The 17,476-nt window shown below is 50.2% G+C and overlaps 1 protein-coding gene across 1 annotated transcript in view; it reads right to left on the bottom strand.

Annotated features, from left to right (window-relative positions):
* The window catches only part of EPHA10 (EPH receptor A10), a 30,309-nt gene extending 25,215 nt beyond the window's left edge, over positions 1-5,094 (bottom strand). Inside the window, exons 1-3 of the mRNA XM_015883729.2 lie at positions 4,981-5,094; positions 4,490-4,554; positions 3,025-3,694 (exon numbers count right to left, since the gene is read on the bottom strand). Coding sequence (XP_015739215.1) covers positions 3,025-3,694; positions 4,490-4,554; positions 4,981-5,083 — 838 coding nt within the window. The 5' untranslated portion in view covers positions 5,084-5,094. The remainder of the gene's footprint in view (positions 1-3,024; positions 3,695-4,489; positions 4,555-4,980) is intronic.
* Between the last annotated feature and the right edge of the window lie 12,382 nt (positions 5,095-17,476).

The following is a 17,476-nucleotide window of genomic DNA, read 5'->3' as shown; positions in this document are numbered from 1 at the left end:
CCATCCTGCATTGGACACAGGGACTGGATGGTTTCATTCCCTTCTCCCAGAGAAGAGGAGAGATGAGTGCTGCCATCCAGCGCGAGCAGCTGGCCAACAAAAAGCTCTTTGTGGCAGTCCCAGGAGATGCGTGCACAGCAAACAGGGCTGAGGGCAGAGCTGGCATCTCTCCACCCTCAGCACTCAGCAGCACAAGGAGCAGAGGGGAGGTCTGGTGGGACAAGAGGGGGAAGGCTGCTATTCTAGAACATCAAACACTTCCTCTACTGCAGCGCTCCCCTTTGGAAAACCAAAATCAAGGACTATTTCTGCAATCTTGCTTTTTGCAAGGTAAGTTTGGTTCTCATCAAAACTGGCTCAAAAAGGACCTGTCTTGGGGTAGAGGCAATGCTTTGCTGGTGGATCCAGGAGGAGACCCCGATGGGCAGATCCTGATGGATCCAAGAAGAGATCACTTATTGCTGACCGCACAGCATCCAACATGAGTTAGGTTTTGTAGCACTAGTATCTGCCATCAAATTCGCTTGAGAATGGATTCTAAGAACCCAGACAAAGCACTAGAAACTGTTTTCTCCCTAAAATCAGCATCAGCAATATACGACCCCCGCACAGAAGGGACACAACCACCCGACCTGATTGTCACACCCACTGAGCCCCATGCAGGTGACAGCAGCACTGCTGTCCCAGCAGCTCCACGCCAGCTCCCAGCACTCCTGTCAAAACCAGAGGGAAACAAATGGATGAGACTTAACTACAGCACAAATATACAGTTCTGTCAAAGAAGAGTGGCTGACAGCTATTTTTGGAAGCGGATCTCCGTCATATTAATTCAACGCCTGCTTGAAGTTGTCTCATTTGCAACAAAACTGGCTGGTAAATATTAACCTTGGGCTTTGTGGAAATTCTCCTTGCGGGTATTACAAGGAATTGGATGGGAAAGATGAAGCACAAAAGACAACCTCACTGCAAACATTAGGCAGATCCCTTGCATCGCTGTTTCATTTGCACCCAAGCTGTTGCATTACGCTGCAAAGCGAATGGTGTGGAGGGGCTGCAGCTCACACCCAGCAAAATTAAGGGCAAAAAGACATCAGAGCTAAGATGCCAACTGAAAACAAGATAGGGATGGACAGGAGATGGCCCACAGCGCTGCAGCACCTTCCACCTGCCCACCGTGCATCTGCTGGAAATAGGTTTTATGATCAGGGTAAGCACAGGCCAGCAGCTGGCTGGAGGTGTATATTAGACAAGAAAAGCAGTTTAAATGTATTTACGGTGACAGAACCTCTCCTCTTGTTTGCAGGATGATGTTAAGCAGATGCTAAAGCTGCTCACTTCCACCCCAGAGATGGCTGCGTTTCAATGATCACCAAAATGATTCATCAGAAATGTGCAAACCCAGGAAAGCTGTCGGGTGCTCTGGGATTTCTTCAGAGGAACGGTGCGATGTGGGAAGATGGACAGCAAAAAGGCTTTATCGCAGCACTAATTAGCAGCGCTGTAAATCCTATTAGTCTTTTCTCATCTCTACTAATTTCAGTGTGAGGATACAAATGTTCTCGCAGCAGCAGGGTGATTTCAGCACCTAAATCACCAGAGCAAGGAGGGCTTTGTGATTCAACTCAAACCCACATTCAGGAGGAAATAAAGCTAATTTCCCTAAGCAGAGACACCCTGCCTTTCCCTCACCTCTAAGCTCTGCCCTGCATCACTTCTGCCATCCCATTGCCACTATATGGGCATATGGGACAGGGGCAGCACCAAGCTGGTGTCCAGCAACCTGGCTGCACCACTAAGCATGGAGCATCCTCACACAGCCCTTCCCTTTATCCACTTCCAATTCAAAAGGCTCCTGTCCTTGCACAGCAGTTTCTGCAGCCTGGAAAGGCTTTCATTAGAAACCTTCTAAAGTTATTCACAGAGCTTAAAAAGAAAAAGAAAGGAAGAAGAAAATAAGACACAAACACACCAAAACTTTCAACTCTTAAAGCTACTTTCTGATATTTGACCAGACATAAGATGCTGCTCCGCTGAGAGTGACTAATGACCTGCTTTCTGTGCGAGGAGGGAAAAACTTAATTACGTCCATTAAATTACTTGAGATATTTTTCCTTAGAGAACATGAATTATTTAAACTCAACACAGAGAAACCTGAAACATTAGCAAAAGCCTTCTGGGACTCGCTATGTAAATTCCCACTCCAAACAGATGGGGAAAGCATGGCGAGCTGCCACGCAGCCACTGAAGCAGTCAACAATGCTGAGATTTCAACCCCATAGTTATAATAAGGTCTTCTAGAGGAGGGAAGCGCATGAAGGGTCACTGCTGGGGCACCACAAAAACCCCTCTGGGTTCAGGAGAAAGTAATAACCATTAACATCCATAAAGCTTCAAGCGGTCCCATAGAAGCAGACCTGCTCCCACTGGAAAACCTAACTCTCCTACTGCAGAGCTGAAGCACTCAGGACCTGGCAACCACCTGGACTTGGTGCTTCTTTGCCTGCTTTCCAGCAACCCCAGGCTGTGCTGCTCTGAAGGCTGCAGGCTCCATGCTGCAGACCGAGCACTGATGCTACCCAACACATGACAACAAGAGCTTTTTCACACCAAAACCCATTCACAACAGGACAGCTCAAGCTGCTCCACTCACACAAGCCCATGACACTCCCCAGGGATGTGCAGATAGATGCCCACATTGGCCTCCTACAGGCTGCCAGTCATCCCCTGTACCCACAGCCATCTCTGCTCCTGCTCCGAAATGGTCCCAGCGCTGGGTTCATTAAGGAGACCCCAGGGAAGGTCGGGGTTATATCCATTTTTACAGCTGTCATTAAAAGCAACCTTGAGAGCTGTAAAGTCACCAAATTATTAACTTGCATCTAAAGCACGGCGGTGGGGATATTAATGGCAGAGGGTAATTTTACAGCTCCAAATAAAGCTGGGGGGAAATGCTGGCAGTATTCAGAGCTCCGGCACATCCACCCAGCACTCCCACAGCCAAAAGGATGCAAACAGCCCCATTACCTCTGCACCTCCCGTCCCTCTCTTCGAAGCCGGGGCTGCAGAGGCACTTCCCGACGGGCACCAACCACTCTCCCTCAGCACTGCAGTGCATCCGGGGGGGGTTATCCACATCCACCCTGGCGTGCTCGACACACGTGCCTTTCACCTCCACCAAGGTGGCAAAAGCCGTCTCTGCCACCGTGTCCGGAAAAACAGCCAAGTTCTGTACAGTGCTGAGGCACTTCTTGTAATAAACCCTCACGGAGACCAAGGCCACGCAGGCACCCACGTCCTGGAAGCCCAGGTGGAAGCCTCGCTTGCTCAGATGCCCAATCTCCCGCAGCTCTGTGTTCAGCTTCATCTTCCTCTCACCCAGGTCCCCCTGAGTGAAGCTCTCATCAGCAGCAATGGTGTCAATCTTGGTGTGCTTGCTCTCGCGGATGCTGTGGCCCAGATCGGCATCGGACTCAGCATAGTAGAGGTTGAAGGTCTCCTTGCAGGTGCCCGGCACACCTGGGATGCTGTTGCAGTCCCTCAGGGTGAATTTCAGCTCGATGAAGATCCGCTGACCATCACGCCGGGCGATCCAACCCGTCTGCAGCCAATTGTTCTGGTTGGGCTCCATGACGTTGCACACCTGGTAGGTGCGGATGGGTTTGTACTCCTCGTCCACGCCGCTGATTTCCTCCCACTGTGGAAAGAACACAGAGGCTGAGAGAGCTCAGGAACTGTGGGCAGCTGGAGCCAGAGCCTGAGCAGAACAAGCCACTGCTATAAATGCCTCCCCCAGCTGCCTCTCCACCTACAGACCTGCACAGCACAGACCCTGAGCATCCCTCAACCACATGCTGTGGAACCACTCCACACCAGAGCTCCCAGAGCCACCAGTAGAAGGCACAGATGGCTCAGGACACACAAAGCCATCGTACAGTGACAACATCTCAACCATCTCAACATCTCTGCTTGGAGGAGTTAGAGCTGGGACAGGATGAGTCCTCCACCTGCAAGTGCAATGGTTTCCCCCAAAGTCACCAGCACAGATTCTGAGCAAGCTGATGATTCAAGCCTTAAGGATGACCTGACACTTCCCAAAGCAATTCTTTTTTGGGGGTATATTTACGCCAGCTTGCCAAATGCACCCAAAACACCGTTCCTTCTGCAGACTGACAGCTGGGAAAGGTAGACAACTGTAGGATGCTTCATTTCCCCCCCTAAACACTCTGTTTGCCTTCTGGGAAACAAACCTGAAGCAGCGAGGAACACAAACTTTGACTTTGCTGCCATACTCAGACAACAGCAGCCCCTGCAGCTGGGAAGGGACCAGAGCTCACCCCTGTAACACTCAGACTGCTGACATTTCGCTCTATAGGAGCACAAGGTGCATTTGGGGGAAGTGTCCTCCTTTGCCACGCCACCCCCACGGCCATGCCCGGCTCTTTCAGCCCCACACAACCGGGGGTTCCCACACAAAGGGGCCGTCCCTTACCCCGTTGGTCGGGTGTGAGGTCCAGCCCAGCTCCGCTTGGGATTCTTTCGAGTCCAGCAGGACGACTGCGGGGAGGAACACACGTTAACGAGCCCACTGCCTCCCGATGGACCCCGCAAAGATCTCATCCCGAATTCCCTTTAATTAACACATCCCAGCTTTCTAAGTCACTCTTTTCGCACAGAACAGCCCGTTTCTTTAGGCAGGACGGGATATTTCCCCACGTTCCCAGTTCCAGGAGTCAAATAGAGCCGAGCCGTGCCCGCACTGCGCCCCGCACCACCACCCGTTCCGCCCGTACCCTCATCCCAGCCCTCTCCTCCCTGCAGCACAGCGGTGCCCCGCGCCCTCCCACCCCATCCCACTCCTTCTAACGGGCTCACGGCGGATCCCCGCGGGTTGCACCGGGAGGAAAAGGGGAAACCAACGGAGCTGCACCGCACCGGAGGCGAAGCGCTCAACCCGACATGCGGTGCCGGGGAATCGCTCACCCTGCTCGGCGGCGGCGCGGGGCAGCACCGGTAGCACCGGTAGCATCAGCAGCAGCAGCGGCAGCACCCGGGGGAACCCACCGCCGCCGCTCGCCGTCTCCATGACGCCGCCGACTCCGTGCGCCCCGCACCGCCGCCGCGCTCCGACCGCCGCGCACCGCCCCGCTCCTTCCACCTCCAACCAACCCCCGCCGAGGGGGAGGGGATTAGAGAGGCTAAGAGCCAATGGGGAGAAGGGGCAGGGAGAGCTGTGTTCACTCTGAAGCGGACTGACGGCTTGGTTGTGCATTGAGGGGTTCGAATGGGACGGGGGTACATGAATATGCTGCAGGCTTTCCCGTTAGGTGATGTTCGCCTCCTGCTGTCGTGCTCCCATTATTCAGGAGGGCTGAGGGGTCAGCTTCAGTCTGCACCATGCAATGGGCAGCCCCAGAGCTGTACAACAAAGAGAGTAGAGGGCCTCAGTGGGCAGCAATGCACCCTCCTGCAGCCTAACTGGACAGATAGGGAATGAATGGGGTTCCTGTCCCAACACTGCCACTGTTCTGCCATGCTGGGGTGGCTGCACAGCCTTCTGCCCCTGCAAACTGCAGGAGAAATGAGAGGTGTCTGGCAGACCCCTCTGTGATGACCTCCTGCCCCAGCACCACAGTCCCATGTTGCTCCTGAATGTGCAAAGTCTGTGCTCTGCACAAACACCTGCAGGTCTCGTTACTTCATCACCTAAGAGTCATGTCTGGTTGTGCCGAGTTCACATCAAACCTCAAGCTCTGCCTCTCCAGGTTGGAATTGGATTCTCAGCTGCATTTCATGGTCCTGTAGATGCCATACATTTCAGATTGGCCAAAAGGAAATACCAGGAAAGCACAGCCATGCATGTACAGATGCCTGTGCCAAGGAGGAAGGCAGCGTGCTTCAGTTCCTGCTAGCTGTAGGTGTTGCAGGTCCCTGCAAAATCTCAACAGGCTGAACACCCGTCAGCCTCCCATCTGATGGCTGTACAACCCATTGCTGAAGTCTGCTTATGTAGCAACACTTATTCCTGTGGGTTGTTCCCCACGCCGTAATTATGTGCTGTCAAATGTAAAACATTGAAAGTCTGGAATAAAAACATTGAGTCTGCAGCTACAGCAGCCAGCACTGGGGGCTGGGTTGGGCATGAAGTGAGAGGTGTGGGGATGTCTGTTGGAGCAGGAACACAGCAATGATGCCTGTAGGAAAGGGGGCAGAGTGCTGCAGGAAGAGCAGTGGTTTGTACCCACACACACTGCACTGAGACATCTCCAAATGCAAGATGCCAAAACATCAGTTCTGCAGTGCTTCATACACACATAAGTTTACTGGAGCAAGTATCCCACTGAAGCCTGCTGCCAATCAGATTTGCACGCTGCTTAATTAGATTAATTGGATATGGTGATTGTGGTTCATTTGCCTTGTGCTCCAGCTTCCAAGTATGCCCTTCCTGAAGTCAATAAGACCACCTATGTGAGTAACTTCAAGCAATCCCTGCAGGATTGGGAATCCTCAGCAACCCCAAGGACCAGCCCAAAACCCTGAGGGCAACGTTTCTTTCATCTCATCTTTCTGAGCATTTTATTTGAAACACCTAAGGCACAATTGCTCCAGACCCAGGGATGGGGATTTGAACTGCTACAGACACCCCCCACTGAGTGCTCAAAGCATTTCCAGCCCTCCCCATTTCTCAGCCCACACCAGGAACACATCCACTGCCTTTCCTCAGTCCTGCAGTCAGGTTACAAGTTCACCTGATTAAAATAACCCCCCCTCCATCACTTTACAAGGCAGGGAAGCAAAGGACAGGGTTTATTTCTAATCTTCCTCGAGTAGAAACCAGAAGAACCGTCCCATTATTACTAGAGGTTTTGCCAGCCGCTCAGGAAGGAAAGTGATATTTAGTTGTCGTTAAAGACTCATAACTGCATAACAATTTCATGCTATGTTAACTTCTAGGTTTTCTTTCGCATATAAATTTTTAAGGAGGAAAATAGAAAAACCCAAGCACTTGACCTTTAATCACAGTTATTTGTGTGATCAGTCAAGTGTGAGAAAAAGCTAGTTTGTGCCTGAAAGATGCCCTTTAAAACTAGATTGCTCTAATATGACACACGACTCACATGGTGTAATGTATGGGATCTTGCTTACCCATCTCTAGGGAGCAGCAGCCGCCCGCTTAGCATTCATGGCCCGGATCTTGCTGCTGGTACATTGGAAGGTATTAATGTCATCTACTGAATCAATATGGACCCTTGGGACAGCTCTATTCACCACTGAGAGCCCCAGGGAGGTGTAGGCTCTCCCTTCATAGAGGAAGCCAACAGCGAAGGGTATTCTCCACATATACAGAGGATTTGATGCTCGAGATATTTCACTGGGAGAAGGGCATGTCATGTTAATAGAGTACAAAACTCTCCCATTTCCCTGAAATGTTATTCCAAGCACTTATAAAAGCTTCATATTAGAACAGCCAGAGGTATTTTAATTATGGGTTTGAAGCATCATGTTGTTGTAGGGGAATGATCTCATGAATTTCTCTTTGGCAAGACAGGATGACTGAAAAGCATCGTCGGGGTGAGGAGATGGAACAGCTTCTTTGAATCCAGACTGGGATTTATTCATTATTGGGCACAGACACGGAATGGGGAGAGTTCCCTGAGCCCTCATGGGCTGCACTGAGGGGACACAGCCCCACAAGGCACAGGGATGAGCCCCAATGATAATATGGGGACAGCAGACCCGGCTTCAGGCCGCCCCAGGAGCTTCTGCAAAGAGCTGGGACCAACACAGCCCAGCAAACAGGTAATTCTCTGAGCTGAGCTATTACCAACTGTAAGTGGAGACAGAAGGATGGCTCTGAAACCACGGTGAAAATAACACTCCTGGAAAAAAAAAAAAATCAATACAAACACCAAGGAAAGAGGATCAGAACCCGAGACCATCAATTCCTGAGATAAAGAGTTGAAAGTCTCAGTGGGAGGACAGCCAGATCCAGACTGAAAAACAAAACTTTGCTTCTTTTGCTGACAAATGACTTTCTATTCTAAAGGACAAAGGAGCAGGAGGACGCCGGCCTCCATGTGCGGCTGCCGGAGCTGCCCTTGAAGGAAGAAGGAGCAGCAAAAAGCTCACTGATGTTTTTCTACACCTTCTCTTCCTCTTCCATACTTGAAAGGATTTTCCTACAGCTGAAAACAAGAGATATGTGTGATTTGGTGCCGTGTGGGGCACTGCCATAGGAATACACTCCAGCACAGGTCCTGCTGTCCTGCTCCTCCAGGGCTGCCCCCAAGCAGGGAGCTTGGATTGCAAAGGGGAGCACGCCTGCTACTCATTGTGCTCACTGCCTTCACCTTCCATGTTGTTTGTCTGGAAGTCAAAGCGTTTGTTTTTGAACAGCTTAATTTTTCTGTCAGATGCGCCCTCCTCGCTTCAGAATCTCTGCGTTACAAATGTTTTGCAGCAGCTCTTTAGCTTTTAAGGTAATCATATAAAAGATCCTTGACTACATAAAGGCAGCTAATCCGGGTAAATGCCTCTAAGCATCTTTACATTCCATACTAATGGATTTCTAGGCAGCCCACAGGGATCCGCGCTCTAGAAAATAATGTAAAATATAGTAAGCGTCTTGTTTTTTTAAATGCCTCAAATTTGTCATATATTGAGAAAATCCAGAGCTCCAGGCACTGTAAATCATCACACTTATATAAGTAATACCCTGTGCTGTCATAATCAGCATGGAGCCCAGCCTCTTCATGGGGGCAAGCATCCATTTAGCATTCGATTCCAACTCAACCGGAGACAAATTATCATCTGCCATTAATCTGAGCTGGAGAGGAGGGACCTGAGCTCTGCAATCAGTTGACAGAACCAACCTGAGCACATAGAGGGAGATGTCACTGCAGGGTCTTGCTATGGGAAGGTCAGAGGGAACACACTGTGTATTTTTAGGAGCAGCACCTCCCCAGGACTCAGCCCTGAGCCACCCCCAGGAGGCACAGCACCCTATTTTAAGAGCTGTCTGATGCAATTAACTCTGCGGAGGAAGAACCCGGAGGATGCACGAGTGCAGCGGGCCATCTCTTTCTGCAGATTCATTACATGCCTTAATTAGGCTCCCAGCTCCTGGGGATGGCTCTGTTCTGGTGGCACAAAAGCAGCACCAGCACAGTCCCAGCAGCAACACAGTTCCCCCCACATCCAGACTTTAGGATCAGAAACACCAAACCCCTGAGCTGAGATTTGCTGCCCCACATTCTGGGTGCAGGGAGCAGCATCCTCCTTCCCCCAGCGCCAAGCCCAATAGGAACAGCTCAGAGCACAGACCCGCAGCCCACCCTGGGGTAGAGCCCAGTCCTGCCCTGCAGAGATGCTTTGCTGGTGGTGCTGAGCATGGGATAGGACTCAGCCCCCCCTCTGCACAGAGAGCCTTCTCTGGAGGCAAGCAGACCCTCTGCTTTTCCTCACCCTGGTTGAAACACAGCATATTTCAGGTGTCTGAGCCTCTGAGAGCTCAGCTCTGCAGTAGAAATGATGATACACCTCAGGTATAATGGTGCAAACAGCCATTATCATAATTTTGATACCAATTACACGTAATTTGAACAAAGGAGTTGTCCTAGCTTTGATTTGCTCTCCTTGTATTCCTGGCTGGTTTCATTAAAATCACTTACAGAGATTTGCAGCAGTTCTGTTTGAAGTGCTGTTATTAGGGTTTTCATTTCTGAGGCATCAGGAATAATTTCCCACTGGGCTGTTTATGCCTCACAAAGGGCTCCACAGACTGTGGGCCACCATCACCGGTCAGATGCATTTAAGATTGGATGGGGCACAGAGCAGACAGTGAGCTCCAGGATGGCTGTACTCAATGTTGAACTTAAAAGGTGATGGACCAGGCTGCACTGTGCCCATTTCCAACCTGTGTCTTTATCTGCACCAGCCTCATTAATTACCCCCCAATCACAGCTCAAGGGTGGCAGGGAGGGTGTGCAGAGCGAATCCTTTTCATTTGGCCATTAGAAAAAAAAAAAGAGGGTAATACACTTTGCAAATGACAATTAGCAATTTACTGCAGCTGGGGCTAATTCCTAGATGCATTTTACTCTCCAGGACTCAGCGCTTGGGCAGACTCTAAATCAGGCACGGGCACGCTATGTCCAGCTCCATTAAAGCTCGTTGCTAATTGCAGAGCTCTGGGTGTGCAGTGAGGAACTGGAATCCTTCCTGAGCCCCCAACAGCTGCTCTGCTGCCAAAGCTCTGGGCTGGATCTGACCCTTGGGCAGGGACCCCCCTTAATTGGTCCCCACTGTACGAGTCCAGCCGGCTGCATCCCACTGATGGAGCCACGCAGCTCCCCAGCCCTGGGATAAGGATGCAAAGCGATGCCAGCAGCCCTGGAAAGCAACAAATCCTAATTCACTTTGATAATAAGGTTGCATTCGTGTCCCAGAATGAGATTGCCACGTAGGTTTGCAAAAACTACTGCTTAAATAAACAGAAAGGGAGGAAACGCAACAGAGAGTGTCCAATCTGCATTATAATTAAGGGAAAGAATGACAAATAGGAGAAACAACCTGTTCCCAATCTGCAGCTGCAGTTTGTTTCTGGTGCATCTGAAGGGCCACGCACCGGGAGCCTTCGCTGGGAACGTGTGAATGCTCCATTCAGAACGAGGAGGAAAAAAAGAACAGCTTTCTGCCTGTGTGGCAGTTTCTCCTATAATGAAGCATCAGAGGGAATTTTGTCATCCCAGACACTTACCGCTATGCTCGATGCCCAGAGGCAGGAGCAGAGGTCTGGATCCCACCAAGGGTCACAAGAAGGAGAAACCACAGAGTAGTTAACAATGGGGCAAGGCTCACCTTGGTCCCCACAGCACTGCAGCTCAGAGCCACCAAGGTCACTATTGGGGTCCCTCTTGGGGTCACCCCCTGGGCACCCCCAGCCCAGGGCTCAGCAGATGCTCTTGGACTTCTTTTTCAACCCTACCCTCATTTATCTGTAAATCATTCTAATGAGGCCGATAGCGTCAGGATGGCGAGGAAGTGGCATTATTATCTGTAAGCAGCAGAGACTGACAGCATGTTTAATCACGGGCTGCGCAATGGCAACATCAGTAGAGGACGAGATTAGACACTTCTCCAATTAGTCAGACATCAGAGGCACAGCCTGAGGGTCACTGAACCCAGCAATAGAGGAGCACAAATCCTGGGGGCCGGCAGGGCTGGATCCTCCCCCCCAGGCACACTGTTTCCTCCCTTCTCTGCCAGCTCCTAACAGGATTTTGCAGCCTGTAGTGGATGTGCTAATGGGATCGAGAGGTAAAGAGTTCATCCTTCTCCTTTTTCTCTGCTGCTTTCCTTTTTTCCCCTCGGCATCTCTCTTGTCCTGGCTCACCTCTCCATGCCTGCATGCTCCTGAGGTCCGCAGATTAAAAGCATGAATAAAAGCCAGAAATTATTCCAGCAGTCCTATTTATCACCAAGCAAATTGTATCCAACAGCCTGGAGCAGCCGCTTGTCTCCAAGGAACACCATCACGGCAGTGGGGCTTTTCCTTCCCCACCCCATGGGGATGTAATGGGGTGAGCAAGCAGACACTGACCTGACCTGGGGGTAACGGGGCTGTGGCATTCCAGCTGTCAGATGTGCCTCCATGCAGCACTCAGCACTCAGCCCTTCCTCATGCCAGTATCTTGGGGAAACCTCTCCGCAGCAGAGCCCAGGTGTTCTGATTTATCTGAGACATCTCATTATCAGCCTCTGCCACAGAGGCTCTGACCTCTCACGTCGGGGCCTCTTTGAATTTACTCCCTGCCCCGAGCTACAAAAGCAACCATGAGAAATCCATTTGCTTTCCTCAGTACCTCCTGGTTCTCAGAGAACTTCCAAAGGGCAGAGGAGCCGCCTGTGGGACATCTCAGACCGTGGCCAAGGTTCTCCATCACATCACATGCTGATTAATCAGCTCTCAGTTCTCCCTTCCCTTCTGTTGGGACCTCTGGTGCCCCCTCCAGCCCCATGCAGGCATCCATCCCCATGGAGGGACCCATCCTAAGGGCATACCCAGCACCAGGCACACCACTGCCACACAGATCTCACATGTAATATTCATTTAGGAGCATCTGAGCCACAGTAATAAAGCAGCCATTATGACAATACAGATCAATATGTCCAGAGAGGATCCTTTGCTGAAACACGCCGCAATTGTTCAAACCAAGTCTTAATTGTGACAGGAATTGATTTCCTTTTTCTAATATCTCTGACTTTTAATTAAAAGGTAGTTAAGCGGGCGATACATTTCCAGGATCATTTAGAAGCAGAACAACACTGGGGAGCACACACTTAACATGCACAAATACTGCCTTGTCCATAGGCACTGTGGGTGTAGGAGCTGCCCCATCCCATCTCTGCTGCACTCCAGGGACGGGGACATAGGGGACACTGGGTTCCCTATGCCATCCCCATGTCCCTGCCCTCTGCAAGTCTGTAGATGGTCCCAGAGTGCCCACAGCATTGGAAGGGGGATGATAGTGATGGGAGGAGCCCCTCCAGCCTATGCTTGTTTTAATTTCCAGGAAGCTCTCACTGGGCAGGGCAGCACAGCACAGCCAGACGCTCCCCATCAGCCCTGATTAGACTGAAACAGGCCAAAGCAACTTCGTCTGAGTGGAGAGAGGCCATTAACATCACAGACTCCATTAAAAGAAGAAATGGTCCTTTTATCTACTCATCAAGAACCATAAAAGAAAAGAAAAGCTTGGAGCCACTCATAAATCCTCCAGGAAACCCCATCCTAGGGTATGGTGCAAGGGCTCTAGTGCTATCCAACCAGCATTTCTGTGGTACCGAGGTATGGCACAATCTCTGATACCCATATGGCAAGGCAACAGCTTCACCCTGGGTACCTGAGCTGCCCTAGGGGTGTCTGGGTGGTCCTCCATTGGGGCAGGGTCCTGGGACAGCCCACAACCCCATGTCCCTGCCTGCAGCAGCCCCAGCCCAGAGGCAGAAGCCCACCCTCCTGCCCTAAGCTGGAGCTTTGCCATGGGCAGCACTGCCTGGATGTACAGCAACATTATCTCCCATAACATGAGCTTTAACAGCAAAGCATTATCAGGACTAATCAAATCTCCCTTGCATTACCATCTAGGCTGGTTTCTGCCCGACAAACGTGTGATGCAGGCAGCAGAGCAGCATTAGGACCAGGTTTACTCACAGCCCCCAGCCCTCATCTGCCCTTTTGCCCAACACAATTGCAAACACAGAGCAGTCCATTCATTTATACTATTTGGTCCAGCAAGTTTGCCTTCCCCTAAAGCCTCCTGCCTAGAAAGAGGGGACCCAGGCCATGAGCTCTCCTTCAGGGCAGTGCTGCTGCCTGACAGTGACACCAGGCAATAAATTCAGGGCCTTCAGCAATTAATCCAAACTCATCAGCAAACTGACACTGTGCCCTGGGAAGGCTGCTCATCCTAGGTTAGGTGAGCAGGATGTATGGAGCCTAAAAGCCATCTCAACAACACACAAGCCATAAGGAGGTGCACTGCACCCTTCCAGGGTGATAATGTTGGCACCATAGCAAAAGCAAAGTGCTAATTAGAAACTTATCAACAGCCAAGCCTTTTTGTAGGTGATTTCCTGACCAAATAAGGGACCTGGCCTATGTGACAGCAGGTCCCCTCTGGGACCTCACAACCACCAAAACCCATTGCAAAAACCCTAACACAGCACATTAGATTTTAACACATAGAGAACTTCCAGGAATAGACAGGCACTCCATGGAAGATGTATGAACATTCACATGTTCAAATGGATACAATCCATGTACTTTAGCTCTTGAGGGTGCCTGTTTGGAGGAGCGATGCTCCACACACCCAGTGCTGCAATAACATCCTGTCTGCAGAAGCAGAACAGCCCAGACAGCTCCAGAAGAGCCAGGACTATGCTATAATACCTCCTCATGCTGCTAAGCTTTTAATTCATCTGGCTTTGTTACCTTGGATATTTTGTTCTCTAAATCAATGCAGCCCCCAGAATGATAAAACCCTTCATTAATACTGCTGGGTTATTGCCTAAAACAACAGCACATGATCTGGCACTTTTTAGTTTGATTTTGCTGTCACTTGGGACGGGATTAGAGGGAAATATATCTCCTAATTCTTCCAATATCCTTCAGCAAGCATCAGTTCAGACCAAAGAGGACATGAGATGCCAGTGTCAGTAATTGGAAAGAAGCTCTTCACTTGCAGATGGTTGGAGACCCTTGATGGCACCCCAGGCTTTGACATAATTATCACAGCCACAGAACAGCTGCCAAACAGTGCAGCACTTGGATGAAAAGGAGGAGAGCTGCTTAATCACACGGCCTCTCCTCCTAACACCCTCCTCACTGTGGGTGCTGCATGAGCCACAAAATGAACATCAAGGATGGAGAGTTGTGTGCAAGTCCATCTTCTAAGGCCAGAGTAAGCACTGGGGACACCATGGAGAACCACCAACAGCCTCAGGTCTGTCTCCAGCACAGCAGGTTCTGGCCAACAAACTCCATTTGCAACAAAAATTGGTCACCAGGCCTGAAGTGTGGCATTGCACTTTATAGATCTCATCCTATTTCCCTCACTCCTGCTTTTTTTCTCCCAAGCCACCAGCACCGCCCAGCCCCATCTCTGCAGGTCTTCCCCAATCAGCTCTTGCTGCTCTCACCTTTCTCATTCCAGTCTCACTTTGCTTAGTTTTACCCATTCATTTCTCTCTCATTTGCCAGAAATGCATTCAGTTTGCATCTCCTCTTCTCCTGTTTAGCAACTTGCTGCTTCCACACCTGCCCTGCCCTGCTGTGCACAGGACAGGCTGCCCAGACTGCGTGCTGAGGAACCCGCAGTACATTTTATCCCACTTTCCATTTACTGCTATTTTTTAATAGCTGTTTATAACTCAACCAGCTCAAGCGTTGCATTGGCCTTTCTCAGAGCAGCCAACATTTTCTGGCCGGACACCCCTGGCATTATGACAAGCTCTGTTTTTCCAGCCAGCAGCTCCCACTGCCTCCACTCATTAGAGCTCACAGCATTGCCTGTCCCTCCAAAGAAGCACAGGACACCCCTTGGAGCTGTGGGACCCCCACTGGAAGGCTTGGCCTCACAACATGGGAGTGTGGAAATCAAGTCCAGGATGGCTGTCCATCCATCCATCCCCTCCTTATAGGAAGGCAGAAGGAGCACTGCCTCTGTACCATTACTATATGAGCATCACCAATACAGAGCATCCCACACTCTGCATCCCTCATCCTGCATCCCTCATCCCACTCCATTGCAGCACATGGAGCACCATCCTCACCCCAACGCTCGCCTGAGGACCATGCTTCATATTTCATTTTCTCTTGCAGCTCTCTCTGTTTCCAACCTTGAGGCTGTTAACTCTCAAATCCTGACCTTAAGCCTCGCTAACAAGATTTCTCCTCTCTGTTACCGTAAGGGCTGCGCAGTGCTGGGAATGATGCTCCATCAAGGCAAGCCGCAGCAGCAAGGGGCACTCAGGGCACTACTGCTGTGGTTTTTGCTTTGCCAGCACAGCCCAGCACCTGGCAGAACCTGAACTTGGGCACATTGGGCCCCAAAACACAACGACAGGGAAAAACAGAGCCATGGGGACATAGGGATAAGGGGAAATAGGGACATGGGGATATCAGGAGGGAGTGTGAGCAGCTCACAAGCACACAGACTTCAGAGAGGAGTAATTAAATATTGACTGAGAACGTCCTAAGTGAGCCCCGGATGCACATTACGTCCTGCTTAACTCAATAATTACCGTATATATTATCCCTTTCCGCTCTCTATCTTTATTAAGCTAAAAGGTCTGTAATTAGCTACTTGGTTTAAGTGTAAGATTTCAATTAATCCACATTATGAAATATAATTGCTCATTAGAGGTAATGTTGCGCATTCTATCACGCCAGTATCTCTTTGTAGCTTTTTAACCAAAATACAATCGTTTATGTCACAGTGGGCGAGCGGTGGTTTCACTCATCAGGCAGAGGGATGCCAAACAGCCTCTCTGAAGCCAAAACAAAGCAAGAAATCAGCACACAAAAGCCAGGCTTGCATCTGTCGACCCGCTCCCGGCACCTCCACCCACCCCAAATCCTCCCTTGGCCAAGGTCTGTAACACCACATGCTTTCACAGACACCACCATAGCCTTGCAGTGTTGGGAGCTTTCTTGGTGATGCTTTTAGGAACAAGCAGGGCTGAAAACACTATAAAAAGATATGGGATGTTCTCAGAGCACAGCACCAACTGCAGAGGTTCCTCATAGCAATCAAGGAACATAAAAGGGGAGCTGTGATGTTGGCTGAGACTTGTTAGCACAGCCTGAGCTCATTCCTGAAGTTCTGTTCTCTTACTGTGTTTAAAGGGATTCAGCCCAGGGTGCAACAGCGACCATTGGACATCCTGGGTTGGGAAGGTCCCATCAGGATCCCACCACCCTGTCCTTAAACCAATGACTTAAGCTTTGATCCCATTCGATTTACACATTAGAATAGCTTCATTATTGGTCTTTATATCATATCAGTGAAGGCGGGTATGTCCAACATAGCACAGCCAGCAAGCAGATGTTGCTGCTTTGGGATGAGGCGCCGTGTAGGACAGGACAATCTGTCTCACTGTATAAAGTCAATTCTGCAGCACTTACACAAATGTAAAATCACTACAACATTAGAAGAAGGAGGGGAAAAAAAAACCAACAACAACACAACAGCCACACTAGAGAGACTGAGAGAAATACCTTGTAAAGCACGCAATGAATTATTGAATTTACAGCGTTTGGTGCTGAATTAAAATGATAAACCGAAGTTTTTATCCCCTGAAAGCTGTTTCCATGGTGTTGAAGCAGCAGATGGCCCTTCCTGGAGATAAAGGATTTCACAGCTTTGCCAGCGCTGAGGACTGGAGCTCTAACATATGTATTGGGGAATGGGAGAGGAGAGCACCTGATGGCACAGCCCCAGTGTGGGCAGAGGGCTGCACGCCCCATCACTGCTCCTCAGGGCCCCTATGGATATATTTAAGAGGGAATGGCCACCAGCCACCCCTTCATCCACACCAAGCGCCTGCTCTGGCCCTGTGTTACGAGTCATTAATTCCTAATAAGTAGAAAACCACACGATGGGTTTTGGGTACGAATAGTTTACCGTATCAGAGACAATTCGCCATCTAAATTACCGGCTATAAATCAATTTTGGAATGTTGACATATCTTTAATAATGATAAATGGAGAATTTATGGGTGCCGCTAAAGTTCACGGCGAGATTTTGATTTATGAGAGCACAGAGCTCAGGTGGAACCACCAAACTCCTGGCCCAGCACCGTGCCCCACTGCGGTCACCTCTGTGCCCCCCACTTGCCCTATGGTGGCCATCAGCCCCTGTTCTACTGTGCTGCTGTCCCTATGGGCAGCATTGATGTGGCCTCATCCTTCAAT

The sequence above is a fragment of the Coturnix japonica genome, chromosome 23 (assembly GCF_001577835.2).
Source record: "Coturnix japonica isolate 7356 chromosome 23, Coturnix japonica 2.1, whole genome shotgun sequence".
Taxonomy (NCBI): Eukaryota; Metazoa; Chordata; class Aves; order Galliformes; family Phasianidae; genus Coturnix; species Coturnix japonica.
This window is presented reverse-complemented; position numbering and strand designations above follow the sequence as displayed.